The 23,078-nt window shown below is 39.2% G+C and overlaps 1 protein-coding gene across 2 annotated transcripts in view; it reads left to right on the top strand.

The window, feature by feature from the left end:
• Nucleotides 1–23,078, top strand: part of SPHKAP (SPHK1 interactor, AKAP domain containing) — a 167,571-nt gene that overhangs the window by 129,674 nt on the left and 14,819 nt on the right. For both annotated transcript variants that reach the window (XM_081262219.1, XM_081262218.1), the window contains exons 6-7: nucleotides 4,351–4,606; nucleotides 6,004–9,778. In XM_081262219.1, the coding sequence (XP_081118345.1) occupies nucleotides 4,351–4,606; nucleotides 6,004–9,778 (4,031 nt within the window). The remainder of the gene's footprint in view (nucleotides 1–4,350; nucleotides 4,607–6,003; nucleotides 9,779–23,078) is intronic.

Genomic DNA, 23,078 nt, shown 5'->3' with positions numbered 1-23,078 from the left:
TTTTTTACCAAAGTGCCTTTTCTTTATGGAACATTTTTTCTAAATTTTGGTAAATGCAGGTATTATTTGAAAACCCCAATTTCAAAGACTTCCAAAGACTCTATGAAAATTGATACTGACATTAATTGGACCTGACCTTGAGTTGAACTTGCTAGACTGATTATCCTCAGGATACTTAATTAAACATGATAGAAAATTAGCTTAAGCACAAAGAGAATGTACTGTCTCACATAGCTAAGCAAATTCAGGGGACAGATTAGATGTGGGGATTGAGCAATGCCATCAAGACATGGATTTTCTCTTTTAGTCTCTTTTCTGCTTTCTCTCCACTGGTCTGATTATCCCACAAGTTCCTCCCACAAGGAGACAATAGCCCTTCAAGTTCAAGGTGAATTAAAAAAAAAAAAAGTCCCTTTCAACTGGCTCCCAGCAGGTCTTTTTGAGTCCTAGGAGCTCTTAAGTGCACCTGCCCATTTTTGAGCCAATCGCTGTGACCTGAGCAGTGCATGGTTCAGATTGGCCAGGCCTGAGTCACATGATCACCCTTGGAGTTGAAGATGAATAAACTCTATGTGAATTGTTTGGACAGTGAATGAGGCAGAATATGGTGCCCCACAGAGTATGAGAACCAGAGGACAAATGATGCTGGGTTAGAAAAGCATCAAATACCTTCTCTGAGATCAGAGAGAGTTGAGTGGTCAAGAACTCATTAAAGATCACTCATAAAATCATGTGTCTCATGCCTATAATTGCAACCACCTGGGAGGCTGAGTCAGGAAGATCACTTGAGCCCAAGAATTTTAGAGACCAGCATGGGCAAGAAAGACTACATCTCAAAGAACAAACGACCAAACATGTTTGGAATTCGGCACACTTTTTCTAAGAGCTATCAAGAATTGCTGGTAAGCTACCTCCCTCTTAAACATGCCACATCTCTGTATTATATCCTGGTCACTTACTAGGTATCGCTTCACCTTTCCGCAATCTCCCAAAGCTACTACATCACTTTTAGGTACCACAACCTGTATGTTCCAATAGATCAGCGGTGTGGGGGCAGCAGAACCCCACTCTAGCCAACCATAGCAAGGATTTCCTTGTTGAGGGATAGATTGGGTTTGGTTGTTTTGCACATTGAACTTTGTGACCTATTAAGATGGAGACAGCTGCAGAGGCAACCAAGGTGTGTTATTCTGGGATGTCTGAATCGGTTAACCTAAGGTCTTGGCTAAGAATCCCATTAACCTCTGAGGAAGGTAATAAACAAGTCACATTGCATCTTTGACCCAGGAAATTAAAATACCAAAGGAGATTTTTTTTTTTTTTTTTTGGTGACAAGCCTGAAACTTTCAGAAGGCCAGGCTTATTCCATTTCTCTTAACTTCAATTTTCTAGTCCAAAAAGTTGAGATTAAAAAAATAATAATAAACATTCTCAAAGGCTTGTAACAATAATGATTTGACCAAAAAAAAAAAAAAAAAAAAAAACATGAACGTACCTTGAAAAATACAAGGGACTATTCAAAAATTTTTCTTTCATATTGAAAAAAAAATAAAGAAAGAAGAGCATGGTAGAAAAAAAAGCACCAAAATCAAAATTAAGTGTTAAGATGGAGTCCTAACACCAAGAGAAACCATCCAGTCACTAATTGGTGAGGCTTTGGGGGCAAAAAGGCAGAATAATATTGCAAGGATGATGTGGAGAATTGTCATAAATTCTTGAGAAGTTTTGTTTTCTGTGAGAAGTTTTCTCTTTATGTCTTTGTCTTTTCACTTCAACAAACTACTCCATTGCTTTTTTTGTTATTCATATTTTTATCCATGACTAAGACACTAGCAGGATATTATGCCCTGTCTCCCGGGAAATTGTTTGATTCATATTTGCATCTCATGATGTACTTTACATATAATATGCATTCAGAAAATGTCTGGTATGTTCCACTTTAGTGTATTATGTCTAAATTCAGTGGAAGGAAAATTAATGAAGAGAGTTACCATTAATCTACAGAGTAGTTCCTTGTCATTCAGGGGATCATAGCCACTTTGTAAATTCAATAAAGCTATAAACCAATGCATTGCAAATGCTAATAATATATGTAGAGATCCCCAACAGATTCCTTGAAAATGCAGCTTATAATATAGTGGGTCCTGGATGAGTTCTAAGATGATACATTTCTAAGGAGCTTCCAAGAGAAGGACTATGTATGAGTCCATAGTCCACACTTTTAAAAGCCAGATTGTGGACCACTTTCACTGAAAAATGGTTCCAATCACATGTGTACAGTGATGAAGTTTTAACCAGCTTTGAATGGCTGTGACCAATATACCTGACAAGAACAACTTAAAGAAGGAAGAGTTTAGTTGGTTTACAATTTTAGGGGTTCTGTGCATGGTCGGCTGATTCCATAGCTCTGGGCCCAAGGTGAGACAGAATATCATGGTGAAAGGTTCTGGTGAAAAAAAAAAAAAACAGCTCAAGACATGGAAACCAGGAATCATAGGGACCTCCACTCACCAAGGATAAGCGTAAATTCTAGAGGCTCAACTCTACAGTGATCTGCCACAATTACCACCCAGTGATTTCATATCAGTGGCTTATTTCACTGATTAGGTTATACCTCTCATAACCTGATCATCTCACCTCTGAAAATTCTTTTATTGTCTCACATAAGCTTTTGTGGGACACCTCGTATCTCAACCATAACAGATGAATTCTATTTCCTACCATATAAAGATTCCAGAACCCCTTGGAGAATGATTGAACTTTTCATTTTATATTAATCTTTTCTAGAATAACTCTAGGTATAATGGTCAACTGAAAGTTGATAAATAATGTAACAAAAAAATAAGCTACTTTATGAAATACAGTACAAATGTCTGTGTGGACATAGCCCTCTGTCACATTCACTTCTCATAAACACACACATTCAGACTTGGGGACTCCAGAATGGCAAGCTCATTAGTAGTAGAACCAAGAAACTTCAACCTCAGATAAACATATGATTTAGTAATTCTTTCTTCTAAATTGAGCATTGAAACGTAAAAATATTTTCCTCAAACATTTCAAATTCTACTTCAGAAAAAAAAAATCTATTTAGTGATCCCCTGAACACGAATTCTTATTTTTCATTCAGAGAATTTTCACTTAAATTTTTTTCTTATGAAAATAAAAACCCATGCAGACATAATTCATTCTCATGATATACTAATAATCTGTCCAGGAGCAATTGAAACTTTTAATTGCTATTTAACAAAAATAATATGTGTAGATAAAATGTGTCCTGGAAAACAGGCATATGATCTGAAGCCCTAGAACTGAACAGAATTAAACAGGTCTAACCAAGACACTGTGGGATAATTTGGGCCTTTTGATCATTGTTTTCCCTATACACCAGTTCCCAGAAGCTTTCTTTAAATTTCATGTTGACTCCTTCTTCAGGTGAGCAGTACAAATGAAAAGATCTAACTCTAGTTGATAAAACATTGACTATGCATCCAAAATTCTGGCAGAACCTTCACTGAACATCATCAGGGCAGAGAAAGACATTGGCCTGAAGAGCTAGAACTCAATTTAATCAAAAGAAGCGACCCAACCAGCGTGCACACAGCTTTTCCCAGGCTTCTTCCTGACTCCAGACCTTGGCTTCCTTTCCATAGAGCATTTAATCTGGGAACATTATCATGGTAAATTCTTTCTCTGCCCCTTTGAAATGCACATCATTTCCAGATTTAAGACCCAGAAATGTCTTTTTATAGGAAGTAGGGGCCATCTCTTTGCAAAGCCCTCATCAAAGATGTTAGTGCCCCATCTCTCAGTCTCTGTGAGACAGTTAGAACAAAACTCCTCTATGCAACCTGCACCCAGTCATGAAACCAACTCTTGTCACAAATACTCGAGAAAGCTTACTTTTACACTTACTTTGGGTCAAGCTCATTAGCAAAGGCCTTAGGCCTCCCCCTTCCCCCGAGATCTCAAGTTTGTAGCCTTGTGTTTCAGTGCGGCTATGATCTGAGTTCTGAATTTTCTCCCTTATTTAATAGCCTTGAATAAAATATCTCTTGCCTGTTGAACTTTTCATGATTCAATTTTTGCTTTCACCAGGGAAAACCAAAATATGTGATACAGCTGGTCCAATATCCCCTAAGTTAAGCTTTCTCCTTGGGTGCCTAGTGTTCCCAAATTCCACTTGAATTTTTTCTCATGCAGCTCATCAACATAAGCCAGAAGATATTTGAAATATTTTTAAGATTTCCCACTCTTTTTATCAGGAGAGGTTGGTGCACAGTGGAAGGTCAGAAGCAATAGTGTTCTATTTCCCTTTCAAACAGTGTCTTCTTTTCTCTCTGCTTGTAGTGCCCTTGGCTGCCAGATATCTGCTTGGTCCAATGTGCAAGAGGGAACAGACCAAACAGTACCAACTGCATCATCTTTGAAATCAACAAATTCTTGATTGGTCTGGAACTGGTGCAGGAGCGGCAGCACCACCTGGAAACAAATATCTTGAAACTGGAGGATGACACAAACTGCTCCTTGTCCTCAATCGAGGAAGACTTTCTCACTGCCTCTGAGCACTTGGAGGAGGAAAGCGAGGTGGAAGAATATAAGAACGGTGAGCACTTTTAAATAAGAAAAATGCACATCCCGAAATTAGTCACCGTACAAAAATGTCTGCGTGAGATTTCAGAAAGGTTTCAGTTTGGCTGACACGACACAATCTTTACTTGCTAGGTTGTGAGAAGGAAGAAAGATAATACTGGTGAAGATGCTGGTTAATGTACTTTGCAGACTTAGCAGTTGGATGGTTGCAGACTTCCAAAAGATGCCTTAGGGATGCTAAAGGAAATCTGTGTGGCTTAAGAGGAAATTTTCCTACCTGGCAGAGATGGAAGCTATTCCTTGGAGGAGAGTTAGTTTCCCTAAGACTTCCATAAAAGGCAAATATTAGTTGGAGTCAAGTTGGACTGGCCTGAATTTGAATCCCATAACTGTCACTTTGAGGTTGTGAGACCTAGAATCATCAATCTAATCTTTTTGAGTCACAGTTACCTTATCTATAATTTGAGAGGACAATAGTGTCTATAGCTACTGATCTGTGTGAGGACAGAAAGAGAGAATCCAGGAAAGTACTTAGCATTTATTTATTCAGCTGGTTCTGTTGACCCCTAGAGCTCAATTAATGGGTTCATCTTCCTCACTCTTAGCCATAGAGGAAAAAACACCCAGATTTCTTGCAATTATTGCTGGGCAAATCCTATGCAAACTTCAGAGTAAATCTTTGCAACAAGGCCCACTATTGAGCTTGCTCTAAACATCCTCCTCTTTCCTCCTCTTTTCTTTTTGCACATTAGAAAGCTCTAAGATGCAATTATCTGTGTTCCTTAATTTTTATTTCCCCTGAAAAATGGTAATCAGCCTTTAGTCCTTGCATCAAAAGCCACTTTGTTGGGTAGCATCCCATAATGGAGTTCAAAAGAATTTTAAGATTCACTTTTCCTAACAATATCCAGCCATGGAATGGGCTGAAGTACTGATACATGCTACAACACAGATGCAGTATCCTCAGTGGAAGAAGCCAGTTGTAAAAGACTTCATATTGTAGGACTCCACTTACATGAAACATCCATAATAGACAAATCCTTGGAGATAAAAAAAAAGAGTAATGGTTGCAAGAGGAAGGAGGGAATGGAAAACCAGTACAGGGTTCTCATTGGGATGATGAAAATGCTCTGGAATTAAGTCAAGGTGATGATTTCACAGCATTTTGAATGTGCTAGAAGTCACTGCATTGCCTTTTAATGGTTAAATGGTTAATTTTGTTATGCTGATTTTATGTCAATTAAAAATGTGTAAGAATCTAAAAAAAGTTCACAATGTTTCATTTGAAGAAAAAAAACAAATAAAAATAAGATAGTGCATTAAGGCAATTTTGGAAAGTAATTGTTATTTTAGACCCATGGGAGCTTGATATTCAAAAAATAATAGTGGCCCTCATTTTCTCTTTACTAGGTTATGAAAATATAAATCTGTCAGCCAATGCTTTGGAAAGTAAAAAGCAAAAGAGAGTCACCCAAGAGGAACGCGATTACAACAAAGAAAAGTTGCTTTATGCTCTGGAAGACAAATGCATTAACAAATATTCACCTTTTATTAAAACAGAAGGATATCTGGAAAAGGTAGCAGAGAACACAGGTTTGCAGAGTCTAGATCTTTCCACCAAGCCATCCCAGTGGAAGGGTGAAGCTATGAGGAATGAGCAACCAGCTACCAATTATTATTATTCAGAACATTGTAAAGGTCAAGTAGAAAAACCTCAGGCATTGTGTATTCCAAGTGATGCTTATTTCTCCATGATGGGTAAGAAAGGTGCACCTTCTGCATATGGTATTGTCACTGAACCTGGCAACAGCCTAGATCCAGGAGATCATGAAGGCCTGAGAAACTCACTTCCTCCTATCCAAGATGGAGAAGCCACAACTGGCGAGTATGCTACAAATTTAGCAGAATCTGTGCTACAAGATGCATTTATCAGATTATCTCAGTCTCAACCTACACCAGCCCAGGAATCTGTAGTCAGTGTTTCTGTAGGAAGTGCTCTGCTTCCCACTAGCTGCTCAACAAAAGATGTAGTTGTCCCTCGGTCATGGGATGAGCTCCCCAAAATCGTCATAGTGCAGAGTCCAGAAGGCAGTGATGCTGGCCCTGAACCAGGCATCTCTTCCTGGCCTGAGATGGAGGTCTCTATGGAAACCGCAGGTGTCCTACCTGGAGAGGACCCAAGCAGACACCCTCAGAGTGCTGTAGAAGTAGCACTCGCCTGTGCAGCCACTGTGATTGGAACCATCTCCAGTCCACAGGCCACGGAAAGGTTCACAATGGAACAGGAATCCCTGGGAGCAAACTGTGCCCTGGGAGGCAATGGAGCACTTCAAGAGCAGGCATCTCAAGGACTCAAGGAGTCTTCCATCAGTGAATACTCCTTTCCATCGGCTTTGTGTGGCATGACTCAGGTGGCAAGTGCCGTAGCTGTCTGTGGTTTAGGTGAAAGGGAAGAAGTGACCTGTCCTGTATCCCCAAGTAGCTTCTTGCCTTCAACAGAAGATGCAGGAGCAATCCCTCCACTTTGTAGTTCAGCAACAGAGAGGAACGTGGAGGTGGGGAAGGAAGCCATTGCAGAGGCTTTGCTCACAGAGGCTGCTCTGGTTTTAACTAGGCCTCAGACCTACAGCAGCATTGGTGACCTCATGGAATCTGTGAACAGGAGCATCATGGAATCTGCTTCAAAGTCTCAGATGCTGTGCTCAGAAAATATCCTGAGGAATGAACTGACACAGACCCTGTCCAATGTTATTCTGAAGCATGCCATTGATGAAGTTCACCAGAAAAATCAAATAACCCACCCCAACGATGGCAGGCTTTCATCTGAAACATTGGACGCCTTAATGGAAAGCACAAATCGACTGCTCCACAGTGTGATATGCTGCACGTTCAAGAAGATGAACCAGATAGTGCAGCTTGGTCAGTGTCCTCCTGTCCTTTCTAAGGAGACCATCAGATGGAGGGAAATGGAACCCCTCAGCTATCAGCCATTTGATCAGGTTGCTGGTCAAGCAGGCACAAAAGACACAGAATATGCCAGTGACCATCCACTTAGCAATGCACAAAGCACTAGTCTTGTCACCAGTGATATTATGGACCTGAAGCAAGACAAGAGCCGAGTGAGGGCAGGCCTCATGGAGAACCCCCCACTGCAATTTGAACTGTCCTGTAGTCGCAGAGTGCTGGACTCTTCAACAGCTAAAACATCCTCCAAGGAAATGTGTATAGAAGGAACAGTGGGAGAAGACACAAAGGAGCCCCATCAGTCACCCAGGCACAAAGAGAAGGAACGCAGAGCCTCTTTCCAAGCAGAAAAGTTACCCACAGTGGACAAATGTAGAAGCAGCTCCCAGGATGCCGAGGACAGTATCAATCCAAACACCCAAGAGAAGTACAGTAGTGTCATGCCCCTAAATAATGAAGTTCAAGTTCACCTGTCCTTGTTAGGGGACGAGTTGGCGCTTCCTGCTCAATCCACAAAGCAGGCAGAGGACTACTGCATTACAGACTTTGCAGAAGAATTAGCAGAGACGGTTGTCTCCATGGCAACTGAAATCGCAGCAATCTGTCTTGACAACTCCTATGGAAAACAACCCTGGTTTTGCGCATGGAAAAGAGGGAATGAGTTTCTGGTGACCCCGAACGTATCCTGCCGACCCTTGAAGAGGAAGAAGGAAAGCCAGGGAGGTAGTAGCAGCTTGAGGAAGCACAAGCCTCCTCGGCTCAGTGAGATCAAGCGGAAAACGGATGAGCACCCTGAGCTTAAAGAGAAGCTGATGAACAGGGTGGTGGACGAGTCTATGAACCTCGAGGACATCCCCGATTCAGTCAATATTTTTGCAAATGAAGTGGCAGCCAAGATCATGAGCCTAACCGAGTTCTCCATGGTGGATGGCGTGTGGCAAGCCCAGAGCTATTCCCGGAATCGGTTACTGGGTGGTGACAGGTGGAACCGGCTGAAGGCCTCTAGCTGTGAAAGCATTCCGGAGGAGGACTCTGAGGCCAGGGCCTATGCCAACAGCCTGGGATTATCGAGCACCTTAAGTCAGCCAGTCAGCAGGGCCAGCTCGGTCTCCAAGCAGTCGAGCTGCGAGAGCATCACCGATGAGTTTTCCAGGTTCATGGTCAACCAGATGGAAAACGAAGGGCGGGGATTTGAGTTGCTGCTGGATTACTATGCAGGCAAGAACGCCAGCAGCATTCTGAGCTCGGCGATGCAACAGGCGTGCAGGAAGAACGACCACCTTAGCGTGAGGCCGAGCTGCCCCTCTAAGCAGTCCAGCACCGATAGCATAACTGAGGAGTTCTACAGGTACATGCTGAGGGACATTGAAAGAGAAAGCAAAGACAGCACCTCCTCCAGAAGAAGCAGCCAGGATTGGACGTCAGGTTTACTGTCTCCCCCTGCACGATCCCCGCTGTGTTACAGACAGTCGTCCATGCCAGATACCAGGTCCCCCTGTGCCGGGTTAACAGTGAATGCGCCAGTCAAAGCCAACTCCTTAGATGGCTTTGCCCAAAACTGCCCACAGGATTTCACAAGCGTACAGCCCATCAGCGGAGCTTCCTCCTCGGGTCTCTGCAAATCTGACTCTTGCTTGTATCGAAGAGTTGGGACTGACCAGATCACAAACATGTTGATTCATGAAACGTGGGCAAACTCAATTGAGGCTCTCATGAGAAAGAACAAAATTTTCATAGATGATGCAGAGGGGGCTGAAGCCGGTCCTAATCCCCGGGGCTCTCCCTTGCAAGGGGAAAAGTGTGCAGACAGAATAGCTGCCAGCAGAGTGCACAGCGGGCCACCTTTGCTTATTCAGGAGTCTGTTGATTGCCAGAGGAAGGACTCTGTCACCGAAGGCAAACATCCCTCGGTGTCTTCTCCAAGCAAAACGGCTCCTCTTATGAACCAGGATGGCTTAGATTGTGCAAAGAAAACTTCCTCGTGCTGTGACGTTGGCCCTCTAAATCACACCCGGAGATCACTTTGCTCAAGGGATGTGCCTTTGATTCAGATTGAAACAGAGCAGAGAGAAGAGGATATCAGAGAACCTGAAGGAGAACCTGAATGCTTCCTATCCGAAAGTGGCACCCCACAGGAAGCAGAAGAGCATTTGAGTCAAGACAAAGTCCCTGATGTGGCCAGAGGTGGAGATACAGCTGTGAGCACCTGCCAAAACCCCGGGTGAGTGAATCATCTCTTAGACTCCAAAGGGAGCATGCCAGCCACTAAAGTCTACACCTTAATTAGTATTGGTTCTAATCTTAAGACATATGGGGACTGTACTGATGCAAGAAATGAATTTCTTAGACTATAACTGATCTTCCTGAGTTAATATGCATTTATAATATAAGCTGGCAGTGATTTTTTTTAATTTCTAAAACAAATTAAATTAATTTATATCACAGAAGAAATAAGGTAGCTTTCCTCCCCTTTACAACTAACATCCCATGGTTGGCTACCTTTTAAAATGTATTCATGGTGATTTCAAGACAAAAAATGTGTGTGTGTGTGTGTGTGTGTGTGTGTGTGTGTGTGTGTATATATATATATATATTACACAATGCCAATTTATTCATGTAAAACTGATTAACTAATTTTAGAATTGGATTTTGAGATTAAATATTTTGGCATCATTTCTCTAGAATTCCACCTTTTAAGGTTTTTCTTTTCTACCTTTTTCTAAAGATCATTGTGAAAACACTGTGTCCCACAGGGGGTGGCTCTTTCATGAATCATGTAGTGTAAGTGAAAAGCAACACTGTTGTATTGTCATTTGAATGGTTTTGTTCCAAAAAATCATAATGCAGTTGACAATACATTTTGAATTTGAGGCAAAGTAATTATTTATCTCAAGCCAAACAAAGAGATGTCAATTTCTTTTGCAACTTCCAAACTCTATAGAAAATTCATATGAGAGTATTGTATCATTTGCATTATTCCTTTATTTTTAATCTATAAAGTTAAGCAAAACAGAAAAACAAAAACAAAACATTAAGCTTCTAGCTTTATACACATAATGTTGGAGAAATAACCAGTGTGGTCTTTTCAGAGACATGATTATTGTTCATTCTTTGCAAAGAGCCTGCGATTTGTCAGTGTTTTGCTGCAATTAACAAACTGAACACAGCCATCATCATGGAACTTCAGCAGCTTTCTAAAGTTCCCAATCCATTTCCATCTCCCCCAGGAAAGCAGAAGGGGTGCACCTTCAGGTCCTAAAGTTCCATGTTGGAGGGCATCATTATAGGATGCGTTGGTACATGGTCCAGTTGGACTTGAATGTTTCCTGCTTAGCCACTTAGTGCTCAGAACTTTACTTTGTAATTCAATGAAATTCTGGAAGAAACCATGTAAACATAAGGACGAGAGACAAAGTTTAATAAATGACACAGGCTGAGCTGATCAAGAAATCAAGCTTTTATATACCAGCAATTCTCTATCTCTACACAAGATTTACTACAGACTTGGGTCCAGGCAGTATGGAAAATTATAATTTTTGAAAAGAAATCAAAAAATTAAAGAAACAAAATTGGCCAATATGCTATTGTAGGATTACCTTCACTTGAAATAGAAGTAAATAGAAAACCCCGATCATAGATTCCAGGTGTCTGACTTAAATTCTGCTTCAACACAGAGATCATGACCAAGCTGAGACTCAATCAGAAGCCATCTAAGTAGGCAGAATTCACGAACTGGCATGCAACAAAATTCAAGGTTGTGAGCTCAGATCAAACAGCAATTGTCATTGAAGTTGAAATAAGTACATTACATCATTTTGAATTGAATATCACTGATACTGTGCTTAAAATAGGTATAACCCTGGGGAGTTCCACAAACAATTTTTGAAAAGTGTATGATTAAGACCTCCAACTGACTCAGGGTTGTGCTTCATATATGACCTAAGCACACAAGCCCTCAACACTGATATGGATTTCTGATTCGGTTTTCTACCAATGAAACAAAAAGAATGTGAAATTATCTATCCTAGAAAGTCAAAAGCTGGATCACTAGTAATGTTTTGAAAATACTTTTCTTTGTGTAGCAATATAACAAACTGTTTGAGACCAGGAACTCTATAACAGACCTTGAGCTGGGGCAGCCTGAGCCAGTTCCTAATCTTTGAACCTGTAGTGGGAATAATAATAATGATAACCTCACGAAATGTCACAGTGACTTGGTTGCTACAAGCACTCAGGAAATGCTTATGGTATCCTTGCCATCTGTTCTTTAGGGTGAAGGTGTATAGTGGCCATTATTCCAGGAGAATTCTTTTCCCCCCAAAGAAAACTGTCATGGAAAATGAGAGTTTTATTAAAACAAAGAGATTTGCCAGAGTGGGTAGAATTTAGTCACCATCATATTACATTTTCTAAGCTCAGTTTTCCTTATGGGATTTTATTTGTCAAAATAACAAAATAAAGAACTCAATTACCAGTGAAGGATTATACTTACTTATGCACAAGAGCGAGGTAGGTGACACAGGCTCTCTCAATTTTCTTTGGAAGTGGAGAAATATCATGGCCTGAAGATATCTTTAGGTGACTCTCTGAGGGACAGTTTCATAATTATTAAAAATTTCATTAAGATTCAACACACTAAATAAAAATCACTTTCTGACTTTTTTATTAGCTGAAAGAATAACAACTTCAGATTCATTTTGGAAGGCATTCCCTAAAACAAACACCTGTTGTCTTTTACGTCAGCATATTTTTTAACATATCTGAATGATCCTTCGATGATAGAAAGTTGAATAATCTGGGGAAATCTTGTTTGGGGTTTGGACTAAATTAAAGAGTATGAAAAGTAGAGTGGTAAATTGTAGCTTACCCTGTGGCGGCTCTTGAGGCATTTACCAGTCTCAGTGTCTATGGATTGATCTTCTAAAGTCCAGTAGAAAACAGAAAATGAGACCGTTGGTTTCAGTTCCAAATCTTCTCCACTCATAAACCCAGAGAATAGAAGGACTTCCAGCATAAGCCAACTTCAGATCCAAAAGGGTATACCCATCCGCAAACTAAGGGAAAAGTTGACCAACCAGAAAAGGGGGCCAATGGGAAAATTTCTGAGGGTTAGGGCTTGAGGGTAAAAGGAAACGAAACTCCCTAAGAATTTATAACCACAGCTTTCCTAATTCATGTGTGGAGTTCTAATTTGGGCTATCTGTGTGACCCAGGAAACCCCAAACTGTTAGATTACCTTAAAGGAATTTCAGGTTAAAATCCTTGTAAGAGTTTGACAAAAAGCAAATATACTTCTCTGGAGATTTAAGTCCAAGTTGTAAAGGATTCCAAAGCCCTGTCAAATATGAGCTAAGAACTTCAAACTGCAAAATACACATGGAATTAAGGCATCATAAGCAAGACTCAGCATAATCATCAAATTGCAAAATTAACCCTACCAAGGACCTCTGAGGCCAGAATTATCAGAGAAAGAACATGATATATTTTAAGAATTTTATAAGGATACACAGACCAGGAACTCAGAGCAAACTATAATCAAAAATAGAACTAGGCAGATATAAAAAATCAAATACTATAAAGATGAAAACTATGTTAATTGAAATAGATAAACCACCACATATATATTTTTAAATGTTGTTGAAAAATAAATATCAATAATATATTTGAAAAAGAAGGAAGGACAAAAAATAAAGGACTTCTTTTTTCAATTACAAAGGAGTTACTGAAGCTGACAGGCTGTTCCTCTATAAATGGGAAAAATTTACAAAATGTATTAAGCAACTATTTTCACACAGTGCACAATACACAGCATATTGAGGGAAGAAAACAAACATGGCGAGCCCTATAATTGCCCCAACTGTCTGCCTAGATTTCCTTTAAAGACAAGAGTGCATGGAGGGCCAACCAGAGCAGAACTTGGGGTTATTGAGTTGAGGAGACAGAGATTGGACAAAGCAGTGAAGAAAGAATTCTAGAACCTGCTGAGGGGTCTCTAAAGCCTGTTACTGAACACTGAGCCAGGCATGCCTATGTACAATCCCACAGGGCCGGAAAGCTCAGTCCTGAACAACTCCGCATGCTTACGCGAGACTGGAAAGAGGCTTAGTTCCAACAGCCAAAGAACAGATCCTATGTAAACATATGCCTCATTTAGTAGAGATCCTGAAAGGATCACAATGCAGGGCTTATATTGGCCCTAAAAGTGAAGATTCATCTAAACTTCCTTAATAAACTTAAGAATGAGATTGGAAATATTAAGCTTAACTGAAAATAATGCAGCCCAGAATAAAGTTCAATATTAAAGAAAGATGGCAAAATCCAGCAACCAAAATCAAAAACGTGCAATGTCACATTCCACTCAAAAGTTGTTACACATATAAAGCCCAGCAGAAAAAAATGTCAACCATACCTGAGAGAAACATCCAGAAATTATATAGAAAATAAAATAAGCAGATAAGAACTTTAGATAGCAGCAGATGTGCCCACAAGATTTAAAGACACACATAAAAAATGAAATTTTTTGAACATAATAAATTTAAAAATCAAGAAATACAGTGAAATTTGATCAGAATAAGCAAAACTAAAGCTGCACCAAGGTATATTGTAATTAAATTATTTGAAAATAATGATAGAAATATTTTTTTAGTCAACCCAGAGAAAAACAAATACTATATATTGAGAAACATAAAAATGGGACTTTCTCATCAGAGACAATGTAAGATTAAAAAAAAAAAAAGAAAACAAGAATGACATTTTTACTGGTCTGGTGTGGTCTCCACCCTGATCTTCTCACCTTTCCCTCTTACCAGGCAAGGACAGTCTGCCAGGGGCTTCACTCTGTTTATCAGGGTGAGGGGAAATAACTTGTTTGTGACCATTCTGGAGGGCTCTGTAGGTGTGCCTGGTGAAACTGCAGGTTTCAAACTGGAGTTTTTAAAATGGAGTTGCTTAGGCTCAGGCCTAAGACCATCCTCACACATAATATTGGGAAATTACAAACTGAAATGATGAAATACCTCTGAACATCTATTAGCACTAAGTCCTAGCTAGAATACTGTGCCACAGAAACTTTCAATCTTGGCTGGTGAGAAAGTAAAATGGAATATCACTTTGGAACACAGTTTGGCAGTTTCTTAAAAAACTGAACATTCTCACCCTGCTATCCAACAGACATGCTGGTTGGCATTTACCAAAATGAGTTGCAAACTATGTCCACACAAAACCTCTACATGGAAATTTATAGCAGCTTTATTTGTAATTTCCAAAACATGAAAGCAATCAAGATGTTCTTCGGTAGGTGAATGGAAAATGTGGCTTTGTACATCCAAATAAGGGACATTGCTTAATGCTAAAAAGTACTGAGCCATGGAGCCATGAAAATACCTGGAGGAAGCTTAAATGCAAACATTAAGAGTAGCCAGTCTCAAAAAGATATGAACTGTATGGTTCCAACTATGTGACACTCCAAAGGACCAAATGATGGAGAGAAACAGGAAAAAGTTCAGTGCTGCCAGAGCCTGGGGAAGGAGGGATGACTAGGCAGAGCATAGATGATTTGTAGGGCAGTGAGGCTTTCCTGTATGATAGAATAATTGTGGATAAATGTCACTTTTATGGTTCCAAATGTCCAACAAAAAAGCACAGATTGAAAATTTAATCCCCAGTGCAACTGTGTTGGAAGATGGATGGGCCTACTGCAAGATTTCTGGTCATGAATAAATTAATGCCAGGGATTAATGGGCTTGAGGCTACATATTCTCTTTCCTACTCTCTCACACTCTGTTGCCCTTCCTCCTTCCACCATAGCATGAGACAGCAAGAAGGCCCAGTCTTTGGTATGCTGATATAGGAACTCAAAGCAGATCAAGACAATCACTATGCATTAGTCAAAAAACATGGAACGTACAGCATGAAGAGTGAACCCTCATTCAACCTATGAAATTTGGATGATAATGATGTGTCAACACGGGTTCATTGATTGGAACAGACGCATCATTCAGCCTAGGATGTTAACAGGCAGAGGGGCTGTACCTGTTGGGGTGGGGGGCAGGCAGGGAAAACTCTATTTTCCACTCATCTTTGTATGAACCTAAAACTACTCTAAAGAATAAAGCTTATTAAAATGTTTAAAATAAAGGCCAAATAATAGCTTTTATACAAATAAAATCTCATAAAATATGCCAGTAGTATGCTTAGACAACAGAAGTATTAATGGAAGACATACATCATAGGAAAAGAATACTGATGAAAACCTGGATCTCCATAAAGGAACAAAGAATAACACAAAGAGCAAATATGAAAGCCAATATAAAATATTTTTCTCTTTTTTTGCATTTTCTTAAAATATACTGTTTAAAATGAAAAAAATAAAAATGTCTTAGGATATATGAGGAACTAAATTATGTCAATTGTAGTACAAAGAATGAAAAGGGGAAAGCAAAAGTATCTTGAACTACCAAGAAAATAAAAAATAAAAACAAAGTTATGATAACAACTCAATAATAGAAATAAAATGAAACACTTCAAAATCGCTCAATTTATCCAAAGTCAGAGATAGACAGAAAAAAAAGTTAAGAATGGATGGGAGAAATAGAAAATAATTATCAGTGATATATTTAAATCTAGTCTCATTAATAATATCAATTAATAATCTAAATATTCTAACTTAAAAGCAGAAATTGTCAAATATAACAGCAAAACTCCAGCGTAATCTGTCTATAAGAAATACAATTCAAATATAAAAACACAAATAGGTCAAGAGTAAAATGATGGAAAATAAAATCTTAAGATGGGTAGAATAACTATATTAATATCAGACCATGTGAACTTCAGGATAAAGACTATTATCAGGGATAAATACAGATATTTTATAATACTAAGGGAGTCAATTTATCAAGAAGACATAATAATCCTAGATATGTAATTTCATCAATAAGGAGCCTTAGACCACATGAAACAAAAGTCAGAAGGAGAAATAAAAAAAAACAAAATTATAGTTGGAAATTTTGCTCTCAGTAATTGCATAATAATAGAAAGGCACTATAAATAAGCAAGACTTGAACAACATCACAGTCAACTGAATGTAATTAACATTATAAAACACCCCATCCCCCAAAACAAAATATTCATATTTTTCAAGTCCACTTGAAATATTTACCACGATGTCCCATAAGGCCATAAAATAAACTTTAATAAATTTAAAATAATTGAAATCATATAGAAGATGTTCTTTGATCATAATGGAACTTAAAAAAATGAATAATAAAAAGAGATCTGGAAAGTCTTCCAAGATATTTAGAAATTAACAACACCTCTAAATTATCCATTGGTCAAACAGTGTCACAGGGGAAGTTGGACAAAGTTTGAATTGAATGATAATGAAAACACATCAGAATTTGTGAGATAGAACTAAGGCAGTGCTTAGGAAATAAATCTATTCTTGTAAATGTTTCTGTTTAAAAAATAATTATGATAATAATAGTGTAAAATCAGTGATCTAAACTCTACCTTAAGATGCTAAAAAAAAGATCATCATTAGACCCAAAGTAACATAAGGAAGGAAATAATAAAAATAGGAGCAGAAACCAATGATTACAAAAGCAGAATAGAGAAAATCTGTGAAATGAAAAAAACTTTTTTCATCCAAACTCTGGTAAATATGTAAATATGTAAAGTTGAAGTGAAATAAGTAAGATCCAAACATTTAATTCTTATGATTTCCTCTTTCAAAGAACTTTTTGCACTGACTGTATGACCCATTGAGAAGAGTTATTTTACTATAGCTATGTATTTATTTTTATTGTTGCCTTTTACCTATGGCAGGGAAGCTATGTTCCATTGACAATAATGACTTAAAACTTTCTTTTAAAATAAGCATAATTATGTTATGTAAACTGATTTAAAGAAATTGTGGGAGTGCTGTGACACAGGTGGAATACAGGGACGTCATGAAAGTAGTTAACCAGAGAAGGAAGTTTGGGAGAACGCTGGGCTTGAGGGTCCCTGAGGATCTGCCAACACAGAAACGTTGGGTGTGCAGGGCAGAGAGTCTGCAAAGCTTGGCCGTGAACCATGAGCTCACAAGAGGGAAGGTCACCTGCGTACATCTGCATGACACATCAGTCGTCATTCATAAAGGAGTAAAGCTATACATTTCTCTCAAAAACAACTGAGAACTACTATTTTGAATAATTGTTATTCATTCTCCACTTCCAGTTATGTGGCATGGAACATAAGATTTACTGTAAATAGAGCATGAAATTGAGATAAAATAAAATGCTTGGAGAGACTCCTTTTTAAACCTGGATGTTCAATGTCAATCACAGATTTAACTCCTTTTTTAGCGAGAAATATCCTGGAATCAATTTGTCCTCTGAAAAAAAAAAAGGTCCTAATTTAGTAAGGAATTAATCCAGGAAATTGCTTTTTAACTAGACATATAAATAGGGTCAGAGTCCTCTCCTTTATCACAGCACCTGGCTTATTTACTTTTTTTTGCAATGTGTTATTGTTTTTATTTGTTGTCAGTGAATTTTTCCTTCATTTAAATGTAAGTAATTCTGTCTCCTTGGATACATCCCTTCTCCCTTTTTCTCCCTGCTCAATTTGGAAAGATCTCAACATTTTAGGAAGGAAAACCAAGCGTGTCAAGTAGCAGAGCTTCCCAAAGACAGGCACACTTTGGTACCACGGCTACCCAGAATGTTGTCAGAAAGAATGTTGGAGACAAGGGTCCAAATTTTTTTTAGAAATTTTTAGATTACAAAGTTCACCAATCAAAAGGAAATGTTTATCCATATCCCCAATGTCATGCATTTGGAATGCCACTTTCTATGCTAGAAGTAATTTTTGAAATAATTTATAGTATAACCATTAAGAATAGATAACAGAACTAATTCTAAGGTGGAGAAAAATCAAAAAGACCTTTCTGTAGCCAATGTGCTATTTTAAATCAAAGAGTCCCAGTGAATCAGGTTGTGTTCCCTGGCAACAGACCCGGAGAGGGAGAGTTGCAGATGTATAACCCGGAGATTAATACCTCCAGATGGAGAACTTGTTAGGAACTGCTCTCCAGAGGTAAGTGCACTATACCTGCCTGTGTAAGGAAGTGGGAAAGGAAAGACTGGGCAAGGGAGAAGGTGCCCTCAACTGTGCTTGCAATTCAGCACATCCTGGGGGAACACAGGAGCTGGATGGCCCATGGCATTTGCTGTCCAAAAAGTAGGCTGTTATATCTCTGTGTTAGCCAGTCATTGGGATGCTCACTGGGAAAGTGTAGGGCTTAGGTAGGGAAATCCTTTGTGCAAGGGTAATTCCCAATGTGCATGGTCAGCAGAAAATACTGACCACCATCAGTGTGAAATGGCCTGGAGAGAGGCATCCAGCGTCTGGTGCACCAAATGGTTGTATTTCCCAGTGTCTGCTGAGAAATACTCTGTTGCTTTTTGTTTGCAGTCATTATTGTCGTTATCTTCTGCTCTGTTTGCTTTTGATGATCCTGTAGTTGGTATCAGAAGACAAACTCCCATGAAAATGTTCACATTTATGTACACTCAGCGTCTCCTGAAGCAAAGAACACTGCTAATTGGTTTAAAGGGTGAATAAACACCAACCCAAAAGACAGACTTCTAGATACACAGAGATGTGTGTCCCTGGGGCCTCTTGTCTACATTACAGGGTGGTGAAGCAGAGACTATTCCCCTCTCTTTGCAGATTGTATTCTAGAGCAGATCTCCTCTCTCCTTCTCTCTCCCTCCCTATCCTGCCTTGTCAATTTCAGTCTCCCTTTTTCTCTATTCTCTCTTCCCTCTTTCAGTCTCCTCTTTGTCTCACTCCTCATCAGACACTATTTGGGGAGGGCGGGGTGAGGGGCAAAAAAAGATGCTACAGAAACCCCTGAACTTCTGAATGAGTTCTGTCTTCATAATTCTGAGGGTGCATCTCTCACCTCACATCATGGGTACAGTGCATTGGGAAATTAGACCACGGGGACTGGGGTGCACAGCTCTGTGAATGCCTGAGTATCCAGACCCCAGATCTAGAGGACAAGTAACCCTGTGTGAGTGTGTGTGTGTGTGTATGTGTGTGTGTGTGTGTATGCACGTGCTCAACTGTAGCAGGCACAAATGGAAAGTCAGGTTTATTAAGCACCTGCTTTTACCAGGTGTAGCAGTAGAACATACTAGAAACTGCCCCACATCAACACCATATTTATTTTAAATATTGTTATCTTGTAAGTAGTGCATCTCAGATCTTCCACAGTTTTAGACTGAACAAGTGGAGCCATTTAAATAGAAAATACAAGTCTAGTTATAAAACTGAGCACTTTTAGCAATACTATATTCATCTGAAGATGAATCTCATTCATCCTTATCTCTGTTTGTAATGTATCAAAAAGTATAAAATCCATAATAATGCATTCTATAAACACAAATTTAGCCATGCGACCAGCATGCTAGCTTCATAATAGAGGTTCGAAAGCATAAAAATTAACTAGTGAGTTTTAAAATTAAAGAGACATAACTCTTGTTACCTTATTTGCCCAGCTCAGAAATGGCTCCTCCTAGCTCCTGCCTCCAGCCACCTAATGCGATGGCGAGGTTAACACAAGAGGCCAGCAAGAGAGAGAGAACATGCCAGGGAGTGAGCTTTTATTGGGGAACAAAAATTCAAGGGAAAATTCCATCCAATGAAGGTCGAGGGGGGCAGCATTCCAAGGTCAGGGTCAGTGATTGGTCTTTGGATCAGTGGTCAGGCACACCCCCACACGGACAAGCCCTCGCACCTCGGACAGGGTGGGGAAGGCTCTGACATGGCTGTGTCTAAGCGCCTCTCACCCAGCCAGGGAAGTAACTCAAATCACATGTGAGAATGGCTTCCCACACACAAATAAATATATAACTAGAGTGCAAATTAGGAAATAAAAATAAAGAAAACAGATGCATTGCTTTGTGCATTCAAGAGAGAGAGAGAGAGAGAGAGAGAGAGAGAGAGAGATGACCCAAGCCAATAAGATTAAGAAAGGATTTAGAGATTTAGAAGGCTCTTAGCTGAGCCTCTAAAGGTAGTAAGAAGCAGAAGAATGTTATTAGACATATGATTCTTGAAGAATTATATAATTCACTAATAAAGAATGATGACACTTTTTACTTATATTCTAGGCACTAACTGAGTGCATTAAACGAATTTTATTTTACAATTTATGTTTTCCAAAAGCCTATGTGAAGTGTGAATTATTTTTTTTATTTTGATGAGGTTATTTAACTTCTCCATATTGAACAGGGTAAGCTGGTGGAACTGGAATCCTTAGCTGTTGAACAACAGGAACAGCACTCTAACACTTTTTTTTTTCTTTTTAGTTATACATGACAGTAGAATGTATTTTGGCGAATTATACATACATAGAGTATAACTTATTCTATTTAGGATCCCATTCTTGTGATTGTTCATTTAGCAGAGTTACCCTAGTTGTGTATTCAAATACAAGTCTAGGAAAGTAATGTCCAATTAATTGTATAGTCCTTCCTATTACACCCCCTCTCCCTTCCATTCAATCCCCTTTTTCCAATCCATTGGATTTCTATTCTTCCCCTCCCCACCTCCATGGTTTGGCATTAACATCCACATATCAGAGAGAATATTTTGGTCTTTGGTTTTGTCGGATTGGCTTATTTCACTTAGCATGATATTCTCCAGTCCCATCCATTTACCAGCAAATGTGATTCATTATTCCATTATTCTTTATGGCTGAGTAATATCCCATTGTGTATATATGCCACATTTTCTTCATCCATTCATTTGTTGAAAGACACCTAAGTTGTTTCCATAGCTTGGCTATTGTGAGTTGAGCTGCTATAAAGAGAAAATCTTTACCACAAATACATTGGATATAGCATTACTCTCCAGGTTATACAAAGAACTCAAAAAAAAATCGACATGAGAAAAATAAATAACCCAATCAATAAATGGGCAAAGGAACTGAACAAATATCTCATAGAAGATGACATATGAATGGTCAACAAATAAATGAAAAAATGTTCAACATCGATAGCAATTAGAGAAACGAAAATTGAAACTACACTGAAATTCCATCTCACTCCAGTCAGAATGGCAATTATAAAGAATACAAGTAACAACAAATGTCGTGAGGATGTGGGGAGAAAGTACTCTCATACATTATTGGTGGGATTGCAAATTGGTACAACCACTATGCAAAGCAGTATGGAGATTGCTTTAAAAACTTGGAATGGAACCACCACTTGACCCAGTTATCACACTCCTTTATCCAACACTCTTTTCTCCAATGTTTGATCAGAGGAAGCGACTAGGCAAAAGATAGAAGGCAAAAAGATGGTGGCATGTTTGGGGAACAACAGATACAGTTTTTTGACCACGTAGTGACCAGGTGGAAGCAGACAAAGCTGGATAGGCAGAGGACCTCGGTAAAGGTTTAGCTTTCAAAGGTTCCTGAAGGTTCTTGACCAACATCATCTTTCAGAAACATTAATCTAGCAGCAACATAGTGAAGGTTTCCAAAGTGGAATGGCAGCTGGGGTACAACTGCTGAAAGGTTGAAGGAATGTGGTTCAACGAGGAGTGATGTGTAATACCCACTGGCCAAGGTCTAAAGTTTGGTACCAACTCTTGTTGCGACCTTGGATAAATCCTTCCATCTCACTGGGCTTCCATGTTCTTCTCATCTGCAGAAAGTCTATAAATTTCCCTTTCAAATCTAAAATTTTGGCAATTAGGAAGGAAATTAAGATAATTTCATGAGCACAAAGACAGTTATGAGTATTTGAGATAAACTCTAGATTGGGACTGAAGGTCACAGTGATTGATACCAAAGGTCAATGGAAATAAAAAGCACATGAGAAGTGTGGGATTGCCAACATAATTTATTTTAGATATGCCCATTCTGAGATGTTAGGAGACAGACTGGAGATGTTCACAAGGCCAACTGAAAAAGAAGCCCTTGAATCCAACGGTGGGGTCTTGAGTGGGATTCAAATTTGGAAGCTATTGACATGGACAGGAAAATAGATGGAATGGCTTAGGGACAGACTGTGGAAATGAGGGCAGTGAATCAATCAGAACTGGCTACAGTGACACTTGAAGGAGAAACAGAGAACTAGGCTCCAGGCAAGGAGTGGCCAGAGAGGTAGAAATTCATAGGAGGCTAGGGAAGGGGCACTTCAAGGACAAAGGACTGAGCAATCAAGACTAAATGCTTTGGAAAGTTTCTTGATCTAAAAATGCACTAATTCCAAGAGGTGATGCTGATGGAAGCCAGGTATCAGAGGGAGGAGACTGCATAAAATGTGGCTGCGAGTACAAAATAGGTTCAGAGGCATTTGCAGGAAAAATGACTTGAGAAACTCCAGAACAGGGTTGGGTTTTTTCTCCTAGCATAGACCCACTTGCATTAGAATTACTGGGGTGCTTGGTGAAAATTCAGATTCCTGGGCCTCCCTCCAGAACCATTGGATCATAATCACTGGGGAGAATGCTTTGTGTATCTT

This window comes from Spermophilus citellus (assembly GCF_964194105.1).
Source record: "Spermophilus citellus genome assembly, chromosome: 11".
Classification (NCBI taxonomy): Eukaryota; Metazoa; Chordata; class Mammalia; order Rodentia; family Sciuridae; genus Spermophilus; species Spermophilus citellus.
The sequence above is the reverse complement of the archived record's forward strand: the minus strand, read 5'-3'. Positions and strand labels throughout refer to the sequence as shown.